General features: G+C 39.2%; 1 protein-coding gene and 1 long non-coding RNA gene across 4 annotated transcripts in view; one reads left to right on the top strand and one right to left on the bottom strand.

Annotated features, from left to right (window-relative positions):
- clcn5b (chloride channel, voltage-sensitive 5b) overlaps positions 1-1,433 on the bottom strand; it is a 59,310-nt gene extending 57,877 nt beyond the window's left edge. The window contains exons 1-3 of one of the 3 annotated variants that reach the window (XM_037759745.1): positions 1,151-1,433; positions 975-1,114; positions 196-348 (exon numbers count right to left, since the gene is read on the bottom strand). In XM_037759745.1, the coding sequence (XP_037615673.1) occupies positions 196-337 (142 nt within the window). In that variant the 5' untranslated portion in view covers positions 338-348; positions 975-1,114; positions 1,151-1,433. Of the gene's footprint in view, positions 1-195; positions 349-433; positions 760-974 lie in introns of those variants that run through there. The other 2 variants (XM_037759744.1, XM_037759743.1) reach the window with 2 other exon arrangements.
- Positions 1,434-8,230: 6,797 nt separating this feature from the next.
- LOC119482266 lies at positions 8,231-18,049 on the top strand. The gene is made up of 2 exons (XR_005205386.1): positions 8,231-8,292; positions 17,743-18,049. It is a non-coding gene; the product is annotated as an uncharacterized LOC119482266 (long non-coding RNA).
- Positions 18,050-19,380: the final 1,331 nt, after the last annotated feature.

The following is a 19,380-nucleotide window of genomic DNA, read 5'->3' as shown; positions in this document are numbered from 1 at the left end:
TATACAGTCCCTTTAAGTAAAGAGTACTTCTTCCACCATTGTATGTATGATGTTTTTGATGGCATCCCCATACTCTTCCTGCAACATACTGTATGTGCAACCACAGGAACATTTCTATGTCTCTGTTTGCATCCTGAATGGGTTGAACAGGACTAACTGGATCTCGCCTTATTAAAACCATGTTTGAGCAGTTACCTGAGCTGAGAGGGGGGTCGTCGTCCGTGGTGGAGAAGTCCAGTGTGGCTCCTGCAATGTCCACCATCTCGTCATCATCATCGTCACTGTTGGGGTGATGAAGGCTGTCAAAGCTCCCGGTGCGGTATCCGGGGTTTTCCATCCCTTCAGATCCTGCTCCCAACACACAGGACAGAGTCCGTTTAGCAAACAGCTCAAGACAGCTTCTGGGACTGAACCCCAACAAGATGAATATTACCTCTGTCACTGTCCGCCGCATATTTACCATACAAGCTCACTAAGAACTGAAACATGGTGGCCTTCTTCACCACACAGCCTCCTTAAGTCCAACTAGCTGGACTTCATCAAACTAACTGCGGGTTCTTGAGAAACAGCCGCCTGGGACACCTACAGCTGCTCCTATCTCCCGGGTCATCTCAGCCAGTAATGACAGCATGTCTCCGGTTACAGGGAAGTTTAAGCAAAGCAACCAGTTCCGCTCTTCTTCTGTTCTCATAGATCTGACAGGCTGACACCAGACTACTAGCCACCAGACTAGACACCAGACTACTAGACTACCAGACACCAGACTACTAGCCACCAGCACCGCGTCACTAGTCAACCCACTGCGGCTAACGACGACAACATGATGATAAGCCTAGCTAGCTACATGACGCCGTTACTTTCGCGACACTCCGATAGACCCGTTGAGCTAACTTACCGCTCTACACACTTCTATGTGCGCGTCTTCTTCTACGTAAATAAATAAAGGAAGATAGTAACTTAAGGCCTGACTTTACCTGGAGAGAAACAGAGCAGACGGCCAGCAGCTCAGGGGACAAGTCTTGTGACTCGGATTGGCCCGCCGACGTCTCCTATTGGACGTCTGTCTTCTACTGGACGTCTCTGTCTCCTACTGGACGTCTCCTACTGGACGTCTCTGTCCCTTGCTGGACGTCTCTGTCTCTTGCTGGACGTCTCCTGCTGGACGTCTCTGTCTCTTGCTGGACGTCTCCTACTGGAGGCTGTTAATGTCAACAGTGAACTCCGCAGCGGCTGCTCCGTGGAAATCCTGCGTCATTCTCCGTCCCATAATCGACCGTTTTAAACTATAGGAGGTGTGCTGGATGATGCTATAGTAGACTATTAACTCGGTTAGATCCCCAGAATAACGAGGCAGTGTTGAATCAGCTGCAGCGCGAGCTGTTTTTACCACTAAAAACTGAAAAACACCAAGCCAGCGCCAAGCTAGCTAGATTTAGCTACAACTTCCGCCACTGTATGAAATCATTAGTGATTTTATAACATGACACATTTAACGATTTTATAGTCAGAGTTTGATCACATGGGGATTTTATATGTATATGTATATATGTCACATGTACAATTGTGTTCAAAAATTGTGTTTGTGTTTTTCAAGACATCAAATTGTGTCGTTTTAATTTGAAGGCCAAATCACTCAATTTCCGGTTAACCTGTCTTATTGCCGCTACATTTACGTGATTAACGGAACGCCAGGAAAATCAATCAAGTCAAGATCTATCGAGCTTCTCCAACTGGGTCAGTGGAGCAGTTCGACTAATCGGTCATCTGTTATTTTCACGGCAATAAATATTACTGTATTTAGTAGCATATTTTTATGAATAAGATGTGCTTTTCATATATATATATAAACTGGAAAAAGAAAGTTTGGAAACTTGTGTTTGATGGATTATTTCTCTCTTGTTACAATGCTAATGGTCATTGTATTTTACATCGTTGGAAAGCCTGTTTATTTACCTTCACAATGAGGTCCAACTTGTAAGGATCATGCATTTGTGGGATGAGCAGCACAGCTGATTATGTGGGGAGCGCCCAAGAAAAATGTTCCAAAATGCTCCATCAATGGTAAACAGTGTATTCTCCTGTTGGTATTGACTCTTGTTTTGAGTTGTTTGGTGAATTGGATGATTGAACTCTCTATCAGTAACAAGGAACAAACAAGACATATTAGCTATTTTACACTTTATTCATTTAATACACCGTCAGGAGCCTCAGTAGCGGTGGAAGATCCATACGCAGCCACAACAGCCTGGCACCTCCTCCTCATGCTGGTCATCAACCTGGTCACACGTTGCTGTGGGATGGCGTTCCATTCCTCAACCAGGATTCATTGCAGGTCAGCCAGCGTGGTTGTGTTGGTCACTCTAACACGTACAAGCTGATCCCACAAGTGTTGAATTGGGTTGAGGTCTGGACTCTCGGCAAGCCGTTCCATTCTCTCTACTCCCACATTGTGGAGGTAGTCTGTGATAACCCTGGCTCTGTGGGGGCGAGCGTTGTCAACTTGGAGGATGAAGTTAGGTCCCAGATTGTGGAGATATGGGATCGCCACTGGCTGCAGAATTTCATCCCGATATCTCACTGCATTGAGATGGCCTTCAAGGATGACAAGCCTTGTTTTGCCAGTGAGGGAGATGCCGCCCCACACCATGACACTGCCCCCACCAAAAGCTGTTACTCCATCGGTGCAACAATCAGCATAGTGTTCTCCACGTCGTCTCCATACTTTGAACCTGCCGTCCAACTTTGGCAGACAGAACCTGGACTCATCACTGAACATGACATTCCCCCACATGTTCAGGTTCCATTGTCTGTAATGTCGACACCAGCACAAACGGGCCTAACGGTGAAGGGCAGTCATTGCAGGCTTCCTGGTAGCCTTATGAGAATACACTGTTTACCATTGGCAGAACATTTTGGCAAATTTTTCTTGGGCGCTACCCACATAATCAGCTGTGCTGCTCATCCCACAAATGCATGATCCTTACAAGTTGCACATCATTGTGAAGGTAAATAAACAGACTTTCCAACGATGTAAAATACAATAACCATTAGCATTGTAACAACAGAGGAATAATCCATCAAACACAGGTTTCCGAACTTTCTTTTTCCAGTATATATAGAGACAGAGACTTTTCATACAAACAGTTTTTTATAAAAATACAAAAAAGTTAATTTAATTAAAGGGACTGTTTGTAACTTATTAAGCGTATAAATGTACCGGGTCGGGATCCCATGCACGCTCTCGTGTGGCCGGAGTCTCTCCTCCTCTGCCTGCTCGCCTTCACTCACACACCGCGCGCGTTCTCGCTGTCTCACTCCACCTCTAGACGTGAACGCGCGCTCACTCCGCACTGCAGAAGACTTAGTAGCTCTGAGAATATCTAGTGAATGTACAGTGGACGTTTGTGCAGAAATAACTGCTGCAGCTCCTCCAGACCAACAGAGGTTTCCCGTGTCTTGTGAAGTGACGGGGCTCCGCAGAGAGAAACGTTATCGTCTCCAACCAAAACTCCGGCGTCTCCCCTGTTCCCTCCGGCCGCGGTCGGGAGGCTGAGGCAGGAAAAGCCAACACTAGGATCAGCATTGATTCATGGAGAGACCTTTGTCTGGTCAGCTAACATTACTGCCAAGCAGCTGAAATATAGAGTGATATTGTGCTTTTAGCTGACGTGTGTCTCCTCACTGTGTTGAGCGATGCTCGTTCATATCTATTTAGAGCGAGCAAGTGCGAGCAACAGGACGCTGACTTTCATTGACTTAACGGCCACAGGTGTCGCTGTTAACAAGCATTTCTGAAAGTTACAAATAGTCCCTTTAATATTATATGATTCTTTTTTTCTACAGTTATTTAAACAAGCAAAACAAAAACAAAAATGTGTGAAATGAAATGCTTAGGAGGGAAGGGTACCTTCACACTACACCTGGAAACCAGACATTATGTTGGTATTAATGTACAAGATTGTGTCAGTTATGAGAGTTAGAGAGTTAAATTTATATATATATATATATATATAGTCATTTATATCACAAGCCAAGAAAGAGGTTATATCGGTAGTAGATCTAAAAGAAAAGATTAGTTTGTATCATATTTTTTATGAGCAGGAACATTAGATTTGCTATAACAAACCTTTCATATATAACCTTTTTTTTATAAAAAATAAAAGATTAAGTTAAATTAATTACATTATTATTTTATTTTACAGTCATTTAAAGAATTAAAAAAAGAAAAACTGGGTTTGATACTGAAAATTGTGTGACATGAAATGCTCAGGAGGGAAGATTATCTCCACACTACACCTGGAAACCAGACATTATGTTGGTATTAATGCACACGATTGTGTCAGTTGTGTGAGTTAAATTACATACAAAAACAAAAGGTTGTAGAGGTAGTAGATCCAAAAGAAAAGCTTAGTTTCTCATGGAAGATGCTAAAATAATGAGAATAGTATGAAACAGACATTAGTATCTGAACAATGATCACAGAGAAAAAAAGGTTTGACTCTGTTTTCAGTGTTTTGCTGTAATGATTTGTTTGTAAAGGACCATTTAAATAAAACCAGTTAAAGGGCGACACCTTGTGGTCATCTGCCAAAAATGAATCAGGGCTCCTTTTGAGCAAAAGTGGGGCATTTAATGGAGAAAATATCCCCAAGTTTACTGTGCACGTGTGCAGACAGCATGATGCTATCCTGGTTTATGTCTGTAGCTCTGATTAATCGTTGCAACCTCTCGTCCTTCATTACTTCCCATGATGCCTTGTTCCTCTCTGCACACCTCCCACTCATTCATCTTCTTCTTTTTCTCCCCTGCTCAGCCCAGCGTAAACATGTCTCCACCCTGCCTCCCACGATGGGGCCTGTTTCTCTTCTCTTCACTTCCTTCTCTTTCATCAATATAAACTCTTTCATTCAACGTTTTAAATCCTTCTTTCTCTGATTTCTCCGTCATTTTATACCTTCTTTTTACCCACATAGCTGCTTTACTCCTCATGTTCTTAGATGTGGGTCACTTGGCCCTCTGACCATGTTTCCTCTCTTTGTTTCCAGCTCTCCTTACCTCCCCATCAGCCCTCTGTTCTTCAATCTGGGTCAGTCAGAAGAATGCACTCCCTCGCTTCCCCCAAAAACACAGATTCTTCATTTCTTCTACGACAGCTGTTTTCTTTATTATTTCCACAGAGCAGCAACCACAGACTACTTTTCAGTTTTTATTAATGGCTCCGGCTCTAAAAGTACCACTCAGTTGACGGATCCACATGTGTTATCGTCTAAAATAACATTATTCCGCCGCCCCTTCCATCCCCAGAGGAGGATGTGAAACTAGTTCAGGGTGTGATGTCAAGAAAAATTAATTTCTTATACAAAACAGGCTTTTATCATGTTTTTGATACAGAAAAATGTCAGTTTCTTATGAAGTAATACATATTTTCAGCTCCCTAGGTTCCTCCCAACAAATGACTAATCATCCTTTGCTGGTATCACATATTTATTATGGAAGAAAATAACATAAACCAGAGGAAAGGTAGAAGTAATGAAATATAAATGACAATAAACATAATTTTCTTGCTGTGAAACACTTGCTAAAAAATAAGTTTTTTACAACTTTGACTTCATGAGTCAAACATTTGCTTTGTATCTTATAATCTCTATTTAAAAAGTCTCATAGTTCTCTCATAATTAGGATTTCTTTTAATTGGAAGTCAAAACCTGAATTTCATCATTTTGACATAAAATTTGCCTTTATCATAATTTTAAAACAGAGTAAAGATTTCGACTTAATGTCACAACACCTTTTAAACAGAAAGTATAAATCTTGCCTAATATCTTACAAGTAAACATGGACCCAAGCTGTTGCCTAGCAACACAATTCCACTGAAATGTACTAAAACGGAGCGTTTCAGACAGAGGGTGAATACAGATATAGTCAAGCAGACAATGTGAGGAAAATAATGTTTTTTTTAAACATTTAAGTATGTAAACAACCTCTAGTAGAAACACAAAATACAAATATGAACCTGAAAATGAACATGATGTGGGACCTTTAATACAAAATATAAATCAACTAATAAATGATAAAGTATTATAGATAAAGCTGCCTGGCATTATATAAAGCAGTTGGAATTAGCTGCAACATTAGTGATGCTTAAATATTATTCTGAAATGGGCCATTCTGCATAATGAGAATTTTTATATTAATACTTGTATATTTCGATGCTAGTACGTAAGTACTTTTACTTAAAGGGACAGTGTGTAGGATTTGTCCACATCTAGTGGTGTGGTTGCAGATTGCAACCAACGGAGAACCCCCCCACTCACTCCTCCCTTTCCAAGACTGAGGTAACGTGTGTCGCCAAGTGCAAAACCGTGGTAACGCCGTTCACCTCGCTCAGACTCCATCCACTATCAAACATACATCCAGTTACACGAGTGCACATTAAGTTTAGTTCACTAATGAGGTCACAGTTTATGTGACATGATCATTTATGATCTCACAGATGAAACCACTGATGATGTCACAGGAATGTCAGTTTAGTCTGAATGACAGAGATCATTGACTTCATCAAGGGAACTGTGAATACAACTATGTGAATGTTAATTTAAAAAAAAAAACTAAATAGAGCAGAACTTATGTGAGTGTTGTTCGACCTAAAAAAAATCTAAATACAGTAAAATATATTACCTAAAAAAAAACACTGAAGCATTATTTGCTTAGTGCATTAATGCTTACCCTTCATGTTCATGAATACTACTATGTGAATGTTGATTAAAAAAAATCTAAATAAAGTAAAATATGCTACCTAAGAAAAACCACTAAGACAAATGAAAAGCATTAATGCTTAATGCATTAATACTTTCCCTTCGTGGTTAATGGCGTTGCCTAGCGTCTGCGTCGGGCAACCCTCCGTCTGCTGACAGTGGAGGACCTGCGAGTCTTCGGTCTTCGGTCTTCGGTCTTCGGTCCCTGTCTGCGAGCGGAGCGAGTGGCATGTCGTCCTACGCGTGGCATTGTCAAAAAACACTTGTTTTCTGATCTGTGATTGATGGGCGTAACGGGGGTTCTATAAGTAAACTTTCGACGACGTTCCGTGATGTCACTTATGATGTCACAGTTTAAGGGACATCATCATTTATAACATCACAATGGCAACATTCCATCATGTCACGGATGATGTCACAGGAGAGTTAGTTTAATCTGATTGTCAAGACTTTCTGGCAATTGTAGTGTCCCATGTGTCTACTACTACTCTGTCAATCTCTGTGAGAAATCATTGACTTCATTGGAGGAACTATGACTACTACTATGTTGATGTTAATTTGAAAAACCTAAATACGGTGAAATTTATTGAACTGTTCTATGACTTAAAGGTCCCAAATTATAAAAAGTGAGATGTTCAGTTATTTTTTATTATTAAGCAGGTTTAAACAAGCAGTCAGGAGTACTATGCATGTGTGATGTCACAAATCTACGATACATATGGAACATTTAAACGTAAATGTGTCCCAGTTTATTTCCAGTTGCAGTGTATGTGAATGACATCAGCCGACAGAAAGTAAACATGGACCTAAACTGTTGCCTAGCAATGCAATTATGATGCAGTTCCATTGAAATGTACTAAAACGGAGCGTTTCAGACAGAGGGTGAATACAGGTATAGTCAGGCAGACAGCATGAGGAAAATAAAGTTGTTTTTTAACATTACAGCATGTAAACATATGGGACCTTTAAAAGAAATGATTGGCACTGTCATTTTGATGATTGGGCTAAATGTTTATTGGCATTGCCTAGTGTCTGCGTTGGACAATTCTATGGCAAGCTGTTTTAACATTTAATAGCCAAGCTTGACTAACTGGAATTAACATTAGAGATATCCACAATTGCGTTTTGATTAGTCGCAATGACATTAGAGCGGAAAAGAATGCTGTCATATATAGCGGCACAGAATATCACAATTGCTGATCAAATGCTTTGATATAGAGTAGAATACAATAGCATCATATAGAGCTGATAGAATGCTGACATATAGAGCAGAATAGACATTCCTGTGGCATCATCATTTATGATCTCACAGAGGCAACATTCTATGATGTCAATGATAATGTTGCAGTTTATGTAACATTATCATTTATGATGTCACAGAGGCAACATTCCATGATCTCAATGACGATGTCACAGGAATGTTAGTTTAATCTGAATGACAGAAATCATTGACTTCATCAGAGGAGCTATGATTCCTACTATGTTGATGTTAATTTAAAAAAAAAAAACTACTCAATAGGTGTACGATAGTACAATAGTAAGTTTAACATACTTTTGTGTGAATAAACAGTAGTATGTGTCTTTTCGGACACACTCAGAAGTCATTTACATCATTACTTCCCCCTTGCCGGTTGGAGACACATAACCATGGTAACCTGTGCCAACCTCATGTGTTAAAATCGACGGTTTGTGAGATGCAAAGTCTGAATTAATTTCAAATATTTATTAAACCGAGCAAAGTGAAATCTTATATTTACAGTTAAATTGAAGTGTTATTGATGTTACAGAGCTGTCTGTCCACGTCTATTATGAACGTTGTCTTCACTACCGCATTGCATAGTGGGATATTTATGCCACCGTAATGTTCAAAGTTGCATACTGTAATATTTTACAGGAAATAGTATGCAATTTGCGTACTATAGGTTTTATACTAAGGTTTCGGACCTACTAAAATATCTCACATACTGTTTTAGCGTACTAAATAGCATGTTAGTATGGAATTTTTGGACGCAACCACAAACTGTGATGTCACTGATGAGGTCATAGTTTATGTGACATGATCATTTATGATCTCACAGATGAAACCACTGATGATGTCACAGGAATGTTAGTTTAGTCTGAATGACAGAGATCATTGACTTCATCAAGGGAAATGTGAATACAACTATGTGAATGTTAATTAAAAAAATCTAAATAAAGTAAAATATACTACCTAAGAAAAAACACTAAGACAAATGAAAAGCATTAATGCTTAATGCATTAATGCTTTCCCTTCGTGGTTAATGGCGTTGCCTAGCGTCTGTGTCGGGCAACCCTCCATATGCTGACAGTGGAGGATCTGCGAGTCTTCGGTCTTCGGTCTTCGGTCTTCGGTCCCTGTCTGTCGTCCTACGCGTGGCATTGTCAAAAAACACTTGTTTTCTGATCTGTGATTGATGGGCGTAACGGGGGTTCTATAAGTAAACTTTCGACGACGTTCCGTGATGTCACTTATGATGTCACAGTTTAAGGGACATCATCATTTATGACATCACAATGGCAACATTCCATCATGTCACGGATGATGTCACAGGAGAGTTAGTTTAATCTGATTGTCAAGACTTTCTGGCAATTGTAGTGTCCCATGTGTCTACTACTACTCTGTCAATCTCTGTGAGAAATCATTGACTTCATTGGAGGAACTATGACTACTACTATGTTGATGTTAATTTGAAAAACCTAAATACGGTGAAATTTATTTAACTGTTCTATGCCTTAAAGGTCCCAAATTATAAAAAGTGAGATGTTCAGTTATTTTTTATTATTAAGCAGGTTTAAACAAGCAGTCAGGAGTACTATGCATGTGTGATGTCACAAATCTACGATACATATGGAACATTTAAACGTAAATGTGTCCCAGTTTATTTCCAGTTGCAGTGTATGTGAATGACATCAGCCGACAGAAAGTAAACATGGACCTAAACTGTTGCCTAGCAATGCAATTATGATGCAGTTCCATTGAAATGTACTAAAACGGAGCGTTTCAGACAGAGGGTGAATACAGGTATAGTCAGGCAGACAGCATGAAGAAAATAAAGTTGTTTTTTAACATTACAGCATGTAAACATATGGGACCTTTAAAAGAAATGATTGGCACTGTCATTTTGATGATTGGGCTAAATGTTTATTGGCATTGCCTAGTGTCTGCGTTGGACAATTCTATGGCAAGCTGTTTTAACATTTAATAGCCAAGCTTGACTAACTGGAATTAACATTAGAGATATCCACAATTGCGTTTTGATTAGTTGCAATGACATTAGAGCGGAAAAGAATGCTGTCATATATAGCGGCACAGAATATCACAATTGCTGATCAAATGCTTTGATATAGAGTAGAATACAATAGCATCATATAGAGCTGATAGAATGCTGACATATAGAGCAGAATAGACATTCCTGTGGCATCATCATTTATGATCTCACAGAGGCAACATTCTATGATGTCAATGATAATGTTGCAGTTTATGTAACATTATCATTTATGATGTCACAGAGGCAACATTCCATGATCTCAATGACGATGTCACAGGAATGTTAGTTTAATCTGAATGACAGAAATCATTGACTTCATCAGAGGAGCTATGATTCCTACTATGTTGATGTTAATTTAAAAAAAAAAAACTACTCAATAGGTGTACGATAGTACAATAGTAAGTTTAACATACTTCTGTGTGAATAAACAGTAGTATGTGTCTTTTCGGACACACTCAGAAGTCATTTACATCATTACTTCCCCCTTGCCGGTTGGAGACACATAACCATGGTAACCTGTGCCAACCTCATGTGTTAAAATCGACGGTTTGTGAGATGCAAAGTCTGAATTAATTTCAAATATTTATTAAACCGAGCAAAGTGAAATCTTATATTTACAGTTAAATTGAAGTGTTATTGATGTTACAGAGCTGTCTGTCCACGTCTATTATGAACGTTGTCTTCACTACCGCATTGCATAGTGGGATATTTATGCCACCGTAATGTTCAAAGTTGCATACTGTAATATTTTACAGGAAATAGTATGCAATTTGCGTACTATAGGTTTTATACTAAGGTTTCGGACCTACTAAAATATCTCACATACTGTTTTAGCGTACTAAATAGCATGTTAGTATGGAATTTTTGGACGCAACCACAAACTGTGATGTCACTGATGAGGTCATAGTTTATGTGACATGATCATTTATGATCTCACAGATGAAACCACTGATGATGTCACAGGAATGTTAGTTTAGTCTGAATGACAGAGATCATTGACTTCATCAAGGGAAATGTGAATACAACTATGTGAATGTTAATTAAAAAAATCTAAATAAAGTAAAATATACTACCTAAGAAAAAACACTAAGACAAATGAAAAGCATTAATGCTTAATGCATTAATGCTTTCCCTTCGTGGTTAATGGCGTTGCCTAGCGTCTGCGTCGGGCAACCCTCCATATGCTGACAGTGGAGGATCTGCGAGTCTTCGGTCTTCGGTCTTCGGTCTTCGGTCCCTGTCTGTCGTCCTACGCGTGGCATTGTCAAAAAACACTTGTTTTCTGATCTGTGATTGATGGGCGTAACGGGGGTTCTATAAGTAAACTTTCGACGACGTTCCGTGATGTCACTTATGATGTCACAGTTTAAGGGACATCATCATTTATGACATCACAATGGCAACATTCCATCATGTCACGGATGATGTCACAGGAGAGTTAGTTTAATCTGATTGTCAAGACTTTCTGGCAATTGTAGTGTCCCATGTGTCTACTACTACTCTGTCAATCTCTGTGAGAAATCATTGACTTCATTGGAGGAACTATGACTACTACTATGTTGATGTTAATTTGAAAAACCTAAATACGGTGAAATTTATTTAACTGTTCTATGCCTTAAAGGTCCCATATTATAAAAAGTGAGATGTTCAGTTATTTTATATTATTAAGCAGGTTTAAACAAGCAGTCAGGAGTACTATGCATGTGTGATGTCACAAATCTACGATATATGGAACATTTAAACGTAAATGTGTCCCAGTGTATTTCCAGTTGCAGTGTATGTGAATGACATCAGCTGACAAATAGTAAACATGGACCTAAACTGTTGCCTAGCAACGCATTTATGTTGCAGATCCATTGAAATGCACTAAAACGGAGCGTTTCAGACAGAGGGTGAATACAGGTATAGTCAGGCAGACAGCATGAGGAAAATAAAGTTGTTTTTTAACATTACAGCATGTAAACATATGGGACCTTTAAAAGAAATGAATGGCACTGTCATTTTGATGCTTGGGCTACATGTTTATTGGCATTGCCTAACGTCTGCGTTGGACAATTCTATGGCAAGCTGTTTTAACATTTAATAGCTAAGCTTGACTATCTGGAATTAACATTAGAGATATCCACAATTGCGTTTTGATTAGTCGCAATGACATTAGAGCGGAAAAGAATGCTGTCATATATAGCGGCACAGAATATCACAATTGCGGATCAAATGCTTTGATATAGAGTAGAATACAATAGCATCATATAGAGCTGATAGAATGCTGACATATAGAGCTGAATAGACATTCCTGTGGCATCATCATTTATGATCTCACAAAGGCAACATTCTATGATGTCAATGATAATGTTGCAGTTTATGTAACATTATCATTGATGATGTCACAGAGGCAACATTCCATGATCTCAATGACGATGTCACAGGAATGTTAGTTTAATCTGAATGACAGAGATCATTGGATCATAAATCATCAAGGGAACTGTGAATACAACTATGTTAATGTTAGTTAAAAAAATCTAAATACAGTAAAATATGCTACCTAAAAAAAAACACTGAAGCATTATTTGCTTAGTGCATTAATGCTTACCCTTCGTGTTCATGAATACTACTATGTGAATGTTGATTAAAAAAATCTAAATAAAGTAAAATATGCTACCTAAAAAAAACCACTAAGACAAAGGGAAAGCATTAATGCTTAATGCATTAATGCTTTCCCTTCGTGGTTAATGGCGTTGCCTAGCGTCTGCGTCGGGCAATCATTGACTTCATCAGAGGAACTATCAACTATTAAGTTGATGTTAATTTAAAAAAAACTAACTAAATAGAGTAGAACTTATCTAAGTGTTGTACGACCTAAAAAAACTCGAAGGGAAATGCTATTTAACGCTTACCCTGCATGTTTATTGGCGTTGCCTAGCGTCTGCGTCCGGCAACCCTCCGTCTGCGGACAACGGAGGACTTGCGGCGGACATTAGAGGACTTGCGTCCCTGTCAGCGAGCGGAACGAGTGGCCTGTCTGCGTGTGCGTGGCATCGTCAAAAAACACTTGTTTTCTGTTCAGGTAATACCTGATTGATGGGCGTAACGGGGGTTACACCCAAAAGTTTACTTATAGAACAAAAGTAAACTTTTAACGACGTACCGTAAATGAAGTGAATACAGGCATATTCAGGCAGACAGTATGAGGAAAACTAGAAAACGCATTTCATGCTGAAAATGCAGAAATGTGAAATGACTTGCCTAAAAATGTTAAAGCTCAAATGAACCCTAGAAGATGAAATGTACAACTGGCAGAGTTGGAAGCTGAACTGCATAAGCTAAAGAAGCTAAGAGCTGAAATACATTGCTAGAAAAGCTGGAAGCTAAACTGTAATACTGTCAAAAGTGGTAAATTTGAATTTTACTGAATAGGCGGAAAGAAGAAATGCTTTGTATGTATATCAGACAGATGAACTGCATTGATAAACACAAACAGAGACAGAGAGAGAGAGTAGTATTTGGGTGAAATAAACCTTCAAAACTATAAGTGCTTGTACAGAAATAGTATTTTCACTGAATGAACCTTTAAAATCTATAAGTTGTTACACAGAAAGTGGTATTTGGGTGGAAAGTAGAGGTAGTAGTTGTAGTAATAGTAGTAGTAGTAATAGCAGTAGTAGCAGAAGGAGTAGCAGTAGTGGTAGTAGTAGTAGTAGTAGTAGTAGTAGTAGTAGTAGTAGTTAGTAGCAGAAGGAGCAGGAGCAGTAGTAGTAGTAAGAGTAGTAGTAGTAGTAGTAGTAGTAGTTGAGGCAGTAGGAACAGCTGCAGGAGCAGTAGTAATAGTAGCAGTAGTGGTAGCAGTAGCATCACTGGTAGTAGTAGTAGCAGTAACAGTAGTAGTAATAGTAGTAGCGGTAGTAGTAGTAGTATTAGTAGCAAAAGCAGCAGTAGTAGTAGCAATAGTAGTAGTTATTGTGGTAGTAGTAGTAGTAGTAGTAGTAGTAGCAGAAGGAGCAGCAGCTGTAGTAGTAGTAGAATCAGTAGGAACAGAAGCAGTAGTAGTAGCAGTAGTAGTAGTAGTAGCAGCAGCTGCAGCAACAGTAGTAGTATTAGTAATAGTTGTAGCAGTTGTAGCGGCTAGAACTTTTAAAACTGTAAGTCGTTAGACAAAATATAGTAGATAGAGTTAGTCTATAGAGATTTTATTTTGAAAAAAAAACTTGTCCTGAGTTCCCTGTTAAGATACAGTTACCTTATGTGTGTGTGTGTGTGTGTGTGTGTGTGTGTGTGTCTGTTTGTGTGTGTGTGTGTAATCAAACGTTGCCGTGGTGATGGCCACACTGTTAAGCACCCTCAGTGAGACAGTTTATAATAGGAGTTAACCAGAGACATACATGTCATAAAAGTGTCTCTCAAACAAAAACCGTGAGTCCAATGGGCAAAATAATGTCATCATCAGAGAGAAGCGTCTCTGCCGAACGCATTGATGTCGTTTTTTCTGTGTGTGGAGTCAAAAATGGGATCATGGGAGCAGGTTAGAAAAGTGCCATTGTCAACTTTCTGTCAGACATTTCCCGTCTGATTTAACATTGCTCTCTATGGAGCGGCTTGTTGGATTTACTCTCACTTTTGGGACCCTAGAGACAAATGTGTAAGTCCGACTGATTCCATAGCTACATGACTGCAACCGGCACAAAATTTCCTGCAATTTAATGAAAAAATTATCTATTAAGAGTGAAAATTGTGGGCTACGGAGCAATTTGTTCGGAAAATTTTCAAAAGATTTCAAAGCTTTCCCGCACTCTAACGATGATGTCACACACTCTAGCCCTTAACGACCAACGCAATACACACCCATTATAAAATCTGAAATGGTCTGAAAATTTCATAAAACATAAACTGCGAGAAATGAAAAACTGTAAAAGTTATCAAAAAGCTCAATCATAGCTTAATAGTTCAAAGACTTGTAACCCGTTTAAAGTTTAAATGAAGTCTGTAGCTGAAAGTATGCGGAAGCAGTAGCATTTCAAAGTGGAGTAGGTTTAACAGGATTTGAAGATTTTTTCCATTGAGTTACATTGTAAAATAAATGTGCTTCTGCATGTTTAGTTCTGACTCTAAGCAGACCTGATCCAGATGACCTGAGATGTCCGGATGGTTCAGAACATAGCAGAAGATCAGAAATATATTTTGGCCCTAAACCATTTAGTGCTTTGTAAACCAGCAGGAGTAGTTTGAAATCAATTCTCTGAGAGACAGGGAGTCAGTGTAGAGACCTCAGAACTGGACTGATATGATCCACTATCTTGGTCTTAGTGAGGACTCTGAGAGACAGGGAGCCAGTGTAGAGACCTCAGAACTGGACTGATATGATCCACTTTATTGGTCTTCGTGAGGACTCTGAGAGACAGGGAGCCAGTGTAGAGACCTCAGAACTGGACTGATATGATCCACTATCTTGGAATAGTGAGGACTCTAGCAACAGCGTTCTGAATCAGCTGCAGCTGTCTGATACATTTTTTAGGAAGACCAGTAAAGACGCTGTTACAGTAGTCAAGTCGGCTGAAGATAAATGCATGGACTAGTTTTTCCAAATCCTGCTGAGACATCAGTCCTCTAATTCTTGCTATATTCTTCAGGTGATAGAAGGCTGTCTTTGTAATTGTCTTAATATGGCTGTTAAAGCTCAGGTCAGAGTCCATGACTACACCTAGGTTTCTGGCTTGGTCCGAGCTTTTTAACATCACAGATTGTAGGTGAGCACTAACCTTTATTTTTATTTTTTTTGGCTCCAAAAACTACGACCTCAGTTTTGTCTTTGTTCAGCTAAAGAAAATTCTGGCACATCCAATTATTGACTTGTTCAATGAACTCACTCAGTGCTTGTATTGGACTGTAGTCTCCTGGTGATAGAGTTATGTAAATTTGTGTGTCGTCTGCATAGTTATGGTAATTTATTTTGTTGTTATCAAAAATCTGAGCCAGTGAGAGCATGTAGATGTTAAACAAAAGAGGCCCCAAGATGGAGCCTTGGGGAACTCCGCATGTGATTTTGTTCAGCTCAGATTTGCAATTACCTATATACAAAAAGAAGTCCCTGTCTTTTAGGTAGGATTTAAACCAGCTGAGTGCTATGCCAGAAATACCCACCCAGTTTTCCAGTCAGTCTAGTAATATATGATGGTCAACCGTGTCGAAAGCAGCACTGAGATCCAGTAAAACTAAAACTGAAATTCTACCACTGTCTGTGTTCAATCGGATGTCATTGAAGACCTTAACAAGAGCAGTCTCAGTGCTGTGGTGAGGTCGAAAACCTGACTGGAAGACATCAAAAGAGTTGTTTAGTGCCAGAAAGCTATGTAATTGTTGAAAAACTGTTTTTTTCAATTATTTTAGACAAGAATGGAAGATTTGATATCGGTCTGTAATATTTACTATTGATGAGCCCAGATTGTTCTTTTTGAGGAGCTGTTTGATGATGGCACTTTTCAGGGCCTGTGGGAAGACTCCTGAAACAAGAGATGCATTAACAATCTGTAAAAGCTCTGAGACCATACAATCTGATCTACAATCTTTTTTGAAAAGGCCTGTTGGCAGAATGTCAAGGCAGCATGAGGAGGATTTTAGATGTTGTATGATTTCCTCCAGGTATGTCTGATTTATTGGATAAAATTGTGTCATGTTAGGTTTAAGTGGACGCAGGGTCAACAAACATCCTGTACCTGCTAAGGAGGAAGTGACTGCTTGTCTGAGTTTGTGATTTTTTCTGTGAAAAAGGAAGCAAATTCATTGCAGGCCCTGGTGGATAAAAGTTCAGAGGCTACTGACACAGGAGGGTTTGTTAGCCTGTCGACAGTAGCAAACAGGGCACGTGCATTACTATTGTTTTTGGTGATGATGTCAGAGAAGAAGGACCGCCTTGCATTTCTCAGTTCTGAATTATAAATGCAAAGTCTCTCTTTATAGATGTCATGATGAACTTGTAGATTTGTTTCCCGCCACTGGCGTTCAGCTTTTCGACATTCTCTTTTTTCATTTCTTACTAACATGGCATTTCTCCATGGAGATTTTTTCTTACCGGAGACAATCTTCACCGTGGTGGGTGCAATGCTATCAATAACATTTGTAATTTTAGAATTGAAATTATCTACAAGCTCATTGACAGAGGTCCAGGGGAGGGTGGGTGTGTTAGAGAAAGCCTGAACAAATTGATCACTGGTATTTTCAGTGATATACCTTTTTGTGATTACCTCTGTCTGATCATTTCTGTGCACAGGAAGAGTACTCTCAAAGAATACACAGCAATGATCAGACAGAGCAACATCCATCACTACAACCTTGGAAATGTTCAGGCCCTTTGATATGATTAAGTCCAATCACAGTGGTTTTATACTTTTACTTGAGTAAAAATACTTGTTATTTTTCCTATAAAAACCTAGGAATGAAAATGGCTGTAATAACAAGACTACAACGTTCAAACTAAATACGTTTCTGGGCTTTTTTAAATCATTTGTATTGCTGTAGCACTTCCACTGAATTCAAACAGTCTCCATCAACCACTTCTGTTGTGATGAGTTGATTTCTAATCTCTGGTTTGAGGCTTTAAATGTCTCTCTGGCCTCCTGCTCCACACCATCAGTAATGTGTTTTAATGAGCTCTTCTCTTCGAGCTCCAGCACTAACTTCCCTTAACCAAGTCTCTCTCTTCCCTCCAGCTCCCGCAGAGCTGCTGAACGACTCCAGCTCCACCGCTCCGCCGCTCCACTTATCAACCTCCATCTGCCCTCGGCCATATTGACTTAACCGTCCCACCACATTCAACAGTTTCCCCCCCCAAAAGGGAACAGAGAGCGTTCACCCACAGCGGATATAAATCACAACAGGAGACGTCAAGCTAGTTTAAAATACTATTATTATTATTTATGGTACTTTTTTCCTTACGTGAGTGTTTTTGCAGTTACACAATTTGTAATGCATTTTGCAAAAAGAAGTTCTGTAATAAATCAAAATTACATAAGAAAACATGAACAGAAGAAATATACTCTCAACAATGAACTTTCTCTCCTTTCTTGTCAAGTCAATAACTTTCCAGTCGGTTTAGAAAATGGCTGTTATAGTACAAGAATACACGTAATATGTACAAAACACAACATGTATGTGTTTGGTATTAAAACAGCAGGAACTATCTGAGAACAAAATGTGGAAAAGAGCAAAAACCAAGAGTGAAACTGTAACTTTTAATCAACTTTAAGCTGCAGATTTGCTTCATCAACAGTTACGTAGTTAAATGGTAAAGTGTGCCTGTTTTTTTGCTTAACTTCAGTCTACCTTTCAACAGCCAAAATATACACATTCCCTCCTCCAAGTCCCTCCCATCTCTTGTTGAGCTGCAGTTTTTTTTTTTTTTTTTTTTTTCTGTATTTGATTTACTCAGAGCTGAAACCGGTTAAAGCTAGGGAGATTTTGGCAACATCACTAATCACAAGAAATCGAGGCAGCTAAGAGGAGAAATTCAATTCACAAACTGAAAAACAGAGTTTTGGCACTTTAAACTACAAACAAAATTACTCAAGTTTAAAGGAATAGTTTGACATTTTGGGAAAAACACTTTTTTGCTCTCTTGCAGAGAGTTAGATGAGAAGATCAACACAACTCTCATATATGTGTGTTAAATATGAAGCGTCCGGTTAGCTTAGCTTAGCACAAAGACTGGAAACCGAGGGAAACAGTTAGCCTACATGTACCATCGCCTCTAAATCTCACCAATAACACCTTATATGTCTCGTTTGTTTAATTCAGCCAAAAAAGTGTATAAAACGACGATAGGCTGGCTAGCATGATATAGCGTGTTAATGAATGAGCTTTAGAGGTGCTGGTAGGACGTATGTAGATTTGGTTACATTTGGACAATGCCAGGCTAGCTGTTTCCCCGTTTCCTGTCTTTATGCTAAGCTACGCAGACAAGCCTTATACTTAACGTACAAACCATAGACCGTATATAACAATAGACGACATGACAGCTGTCCAAAAGTGAAGCCACAACATCTGGATTGCCCCCTGGTGGCTGACTGCAGTATAAATCATAAGTCCCGCCCCCTCCATGTTAGCGGATGGGACATGGGCCAAACTAAAAAGTCAAAGTACACGTCAAATACATTTTTCACAAAGATGGTTTCTGTCATTTTAGGTAGTTCTTATAATGTGTTAATTTTTCTGATAAGTTTGGTTTTAATTAGTTATTTGATTCTATAAAAAGGGGGCGGGATGTCATGATTGACAGCTGCTCTGAGTGAAGTAGTCGCAGCCGGAGGCTCGAGAGGAGATGTAACTTTAAAGGTCTTATTGATAACATT

This window comes from Sebastes umbrosus, chromosome 22 (assembly GCF_015220745.1).
Source record: "Sebastes umbrosus isolate fSebUmb1 chromosome 22, fSebUmb1.pri, whole genome shotgun sequence".
Taxonomy (NCBI): Eukaryota; Metazoa; Chordata; class Actinopteri; order Perciformes; family Sebastidae; genus Sebastes; species Sebastes umbrosus.
The sequence above is the reverse complement of the archived record's forward strand: the minus strand, read 5'-3'. Positions and strand labels throughout refer to the sequence as shown.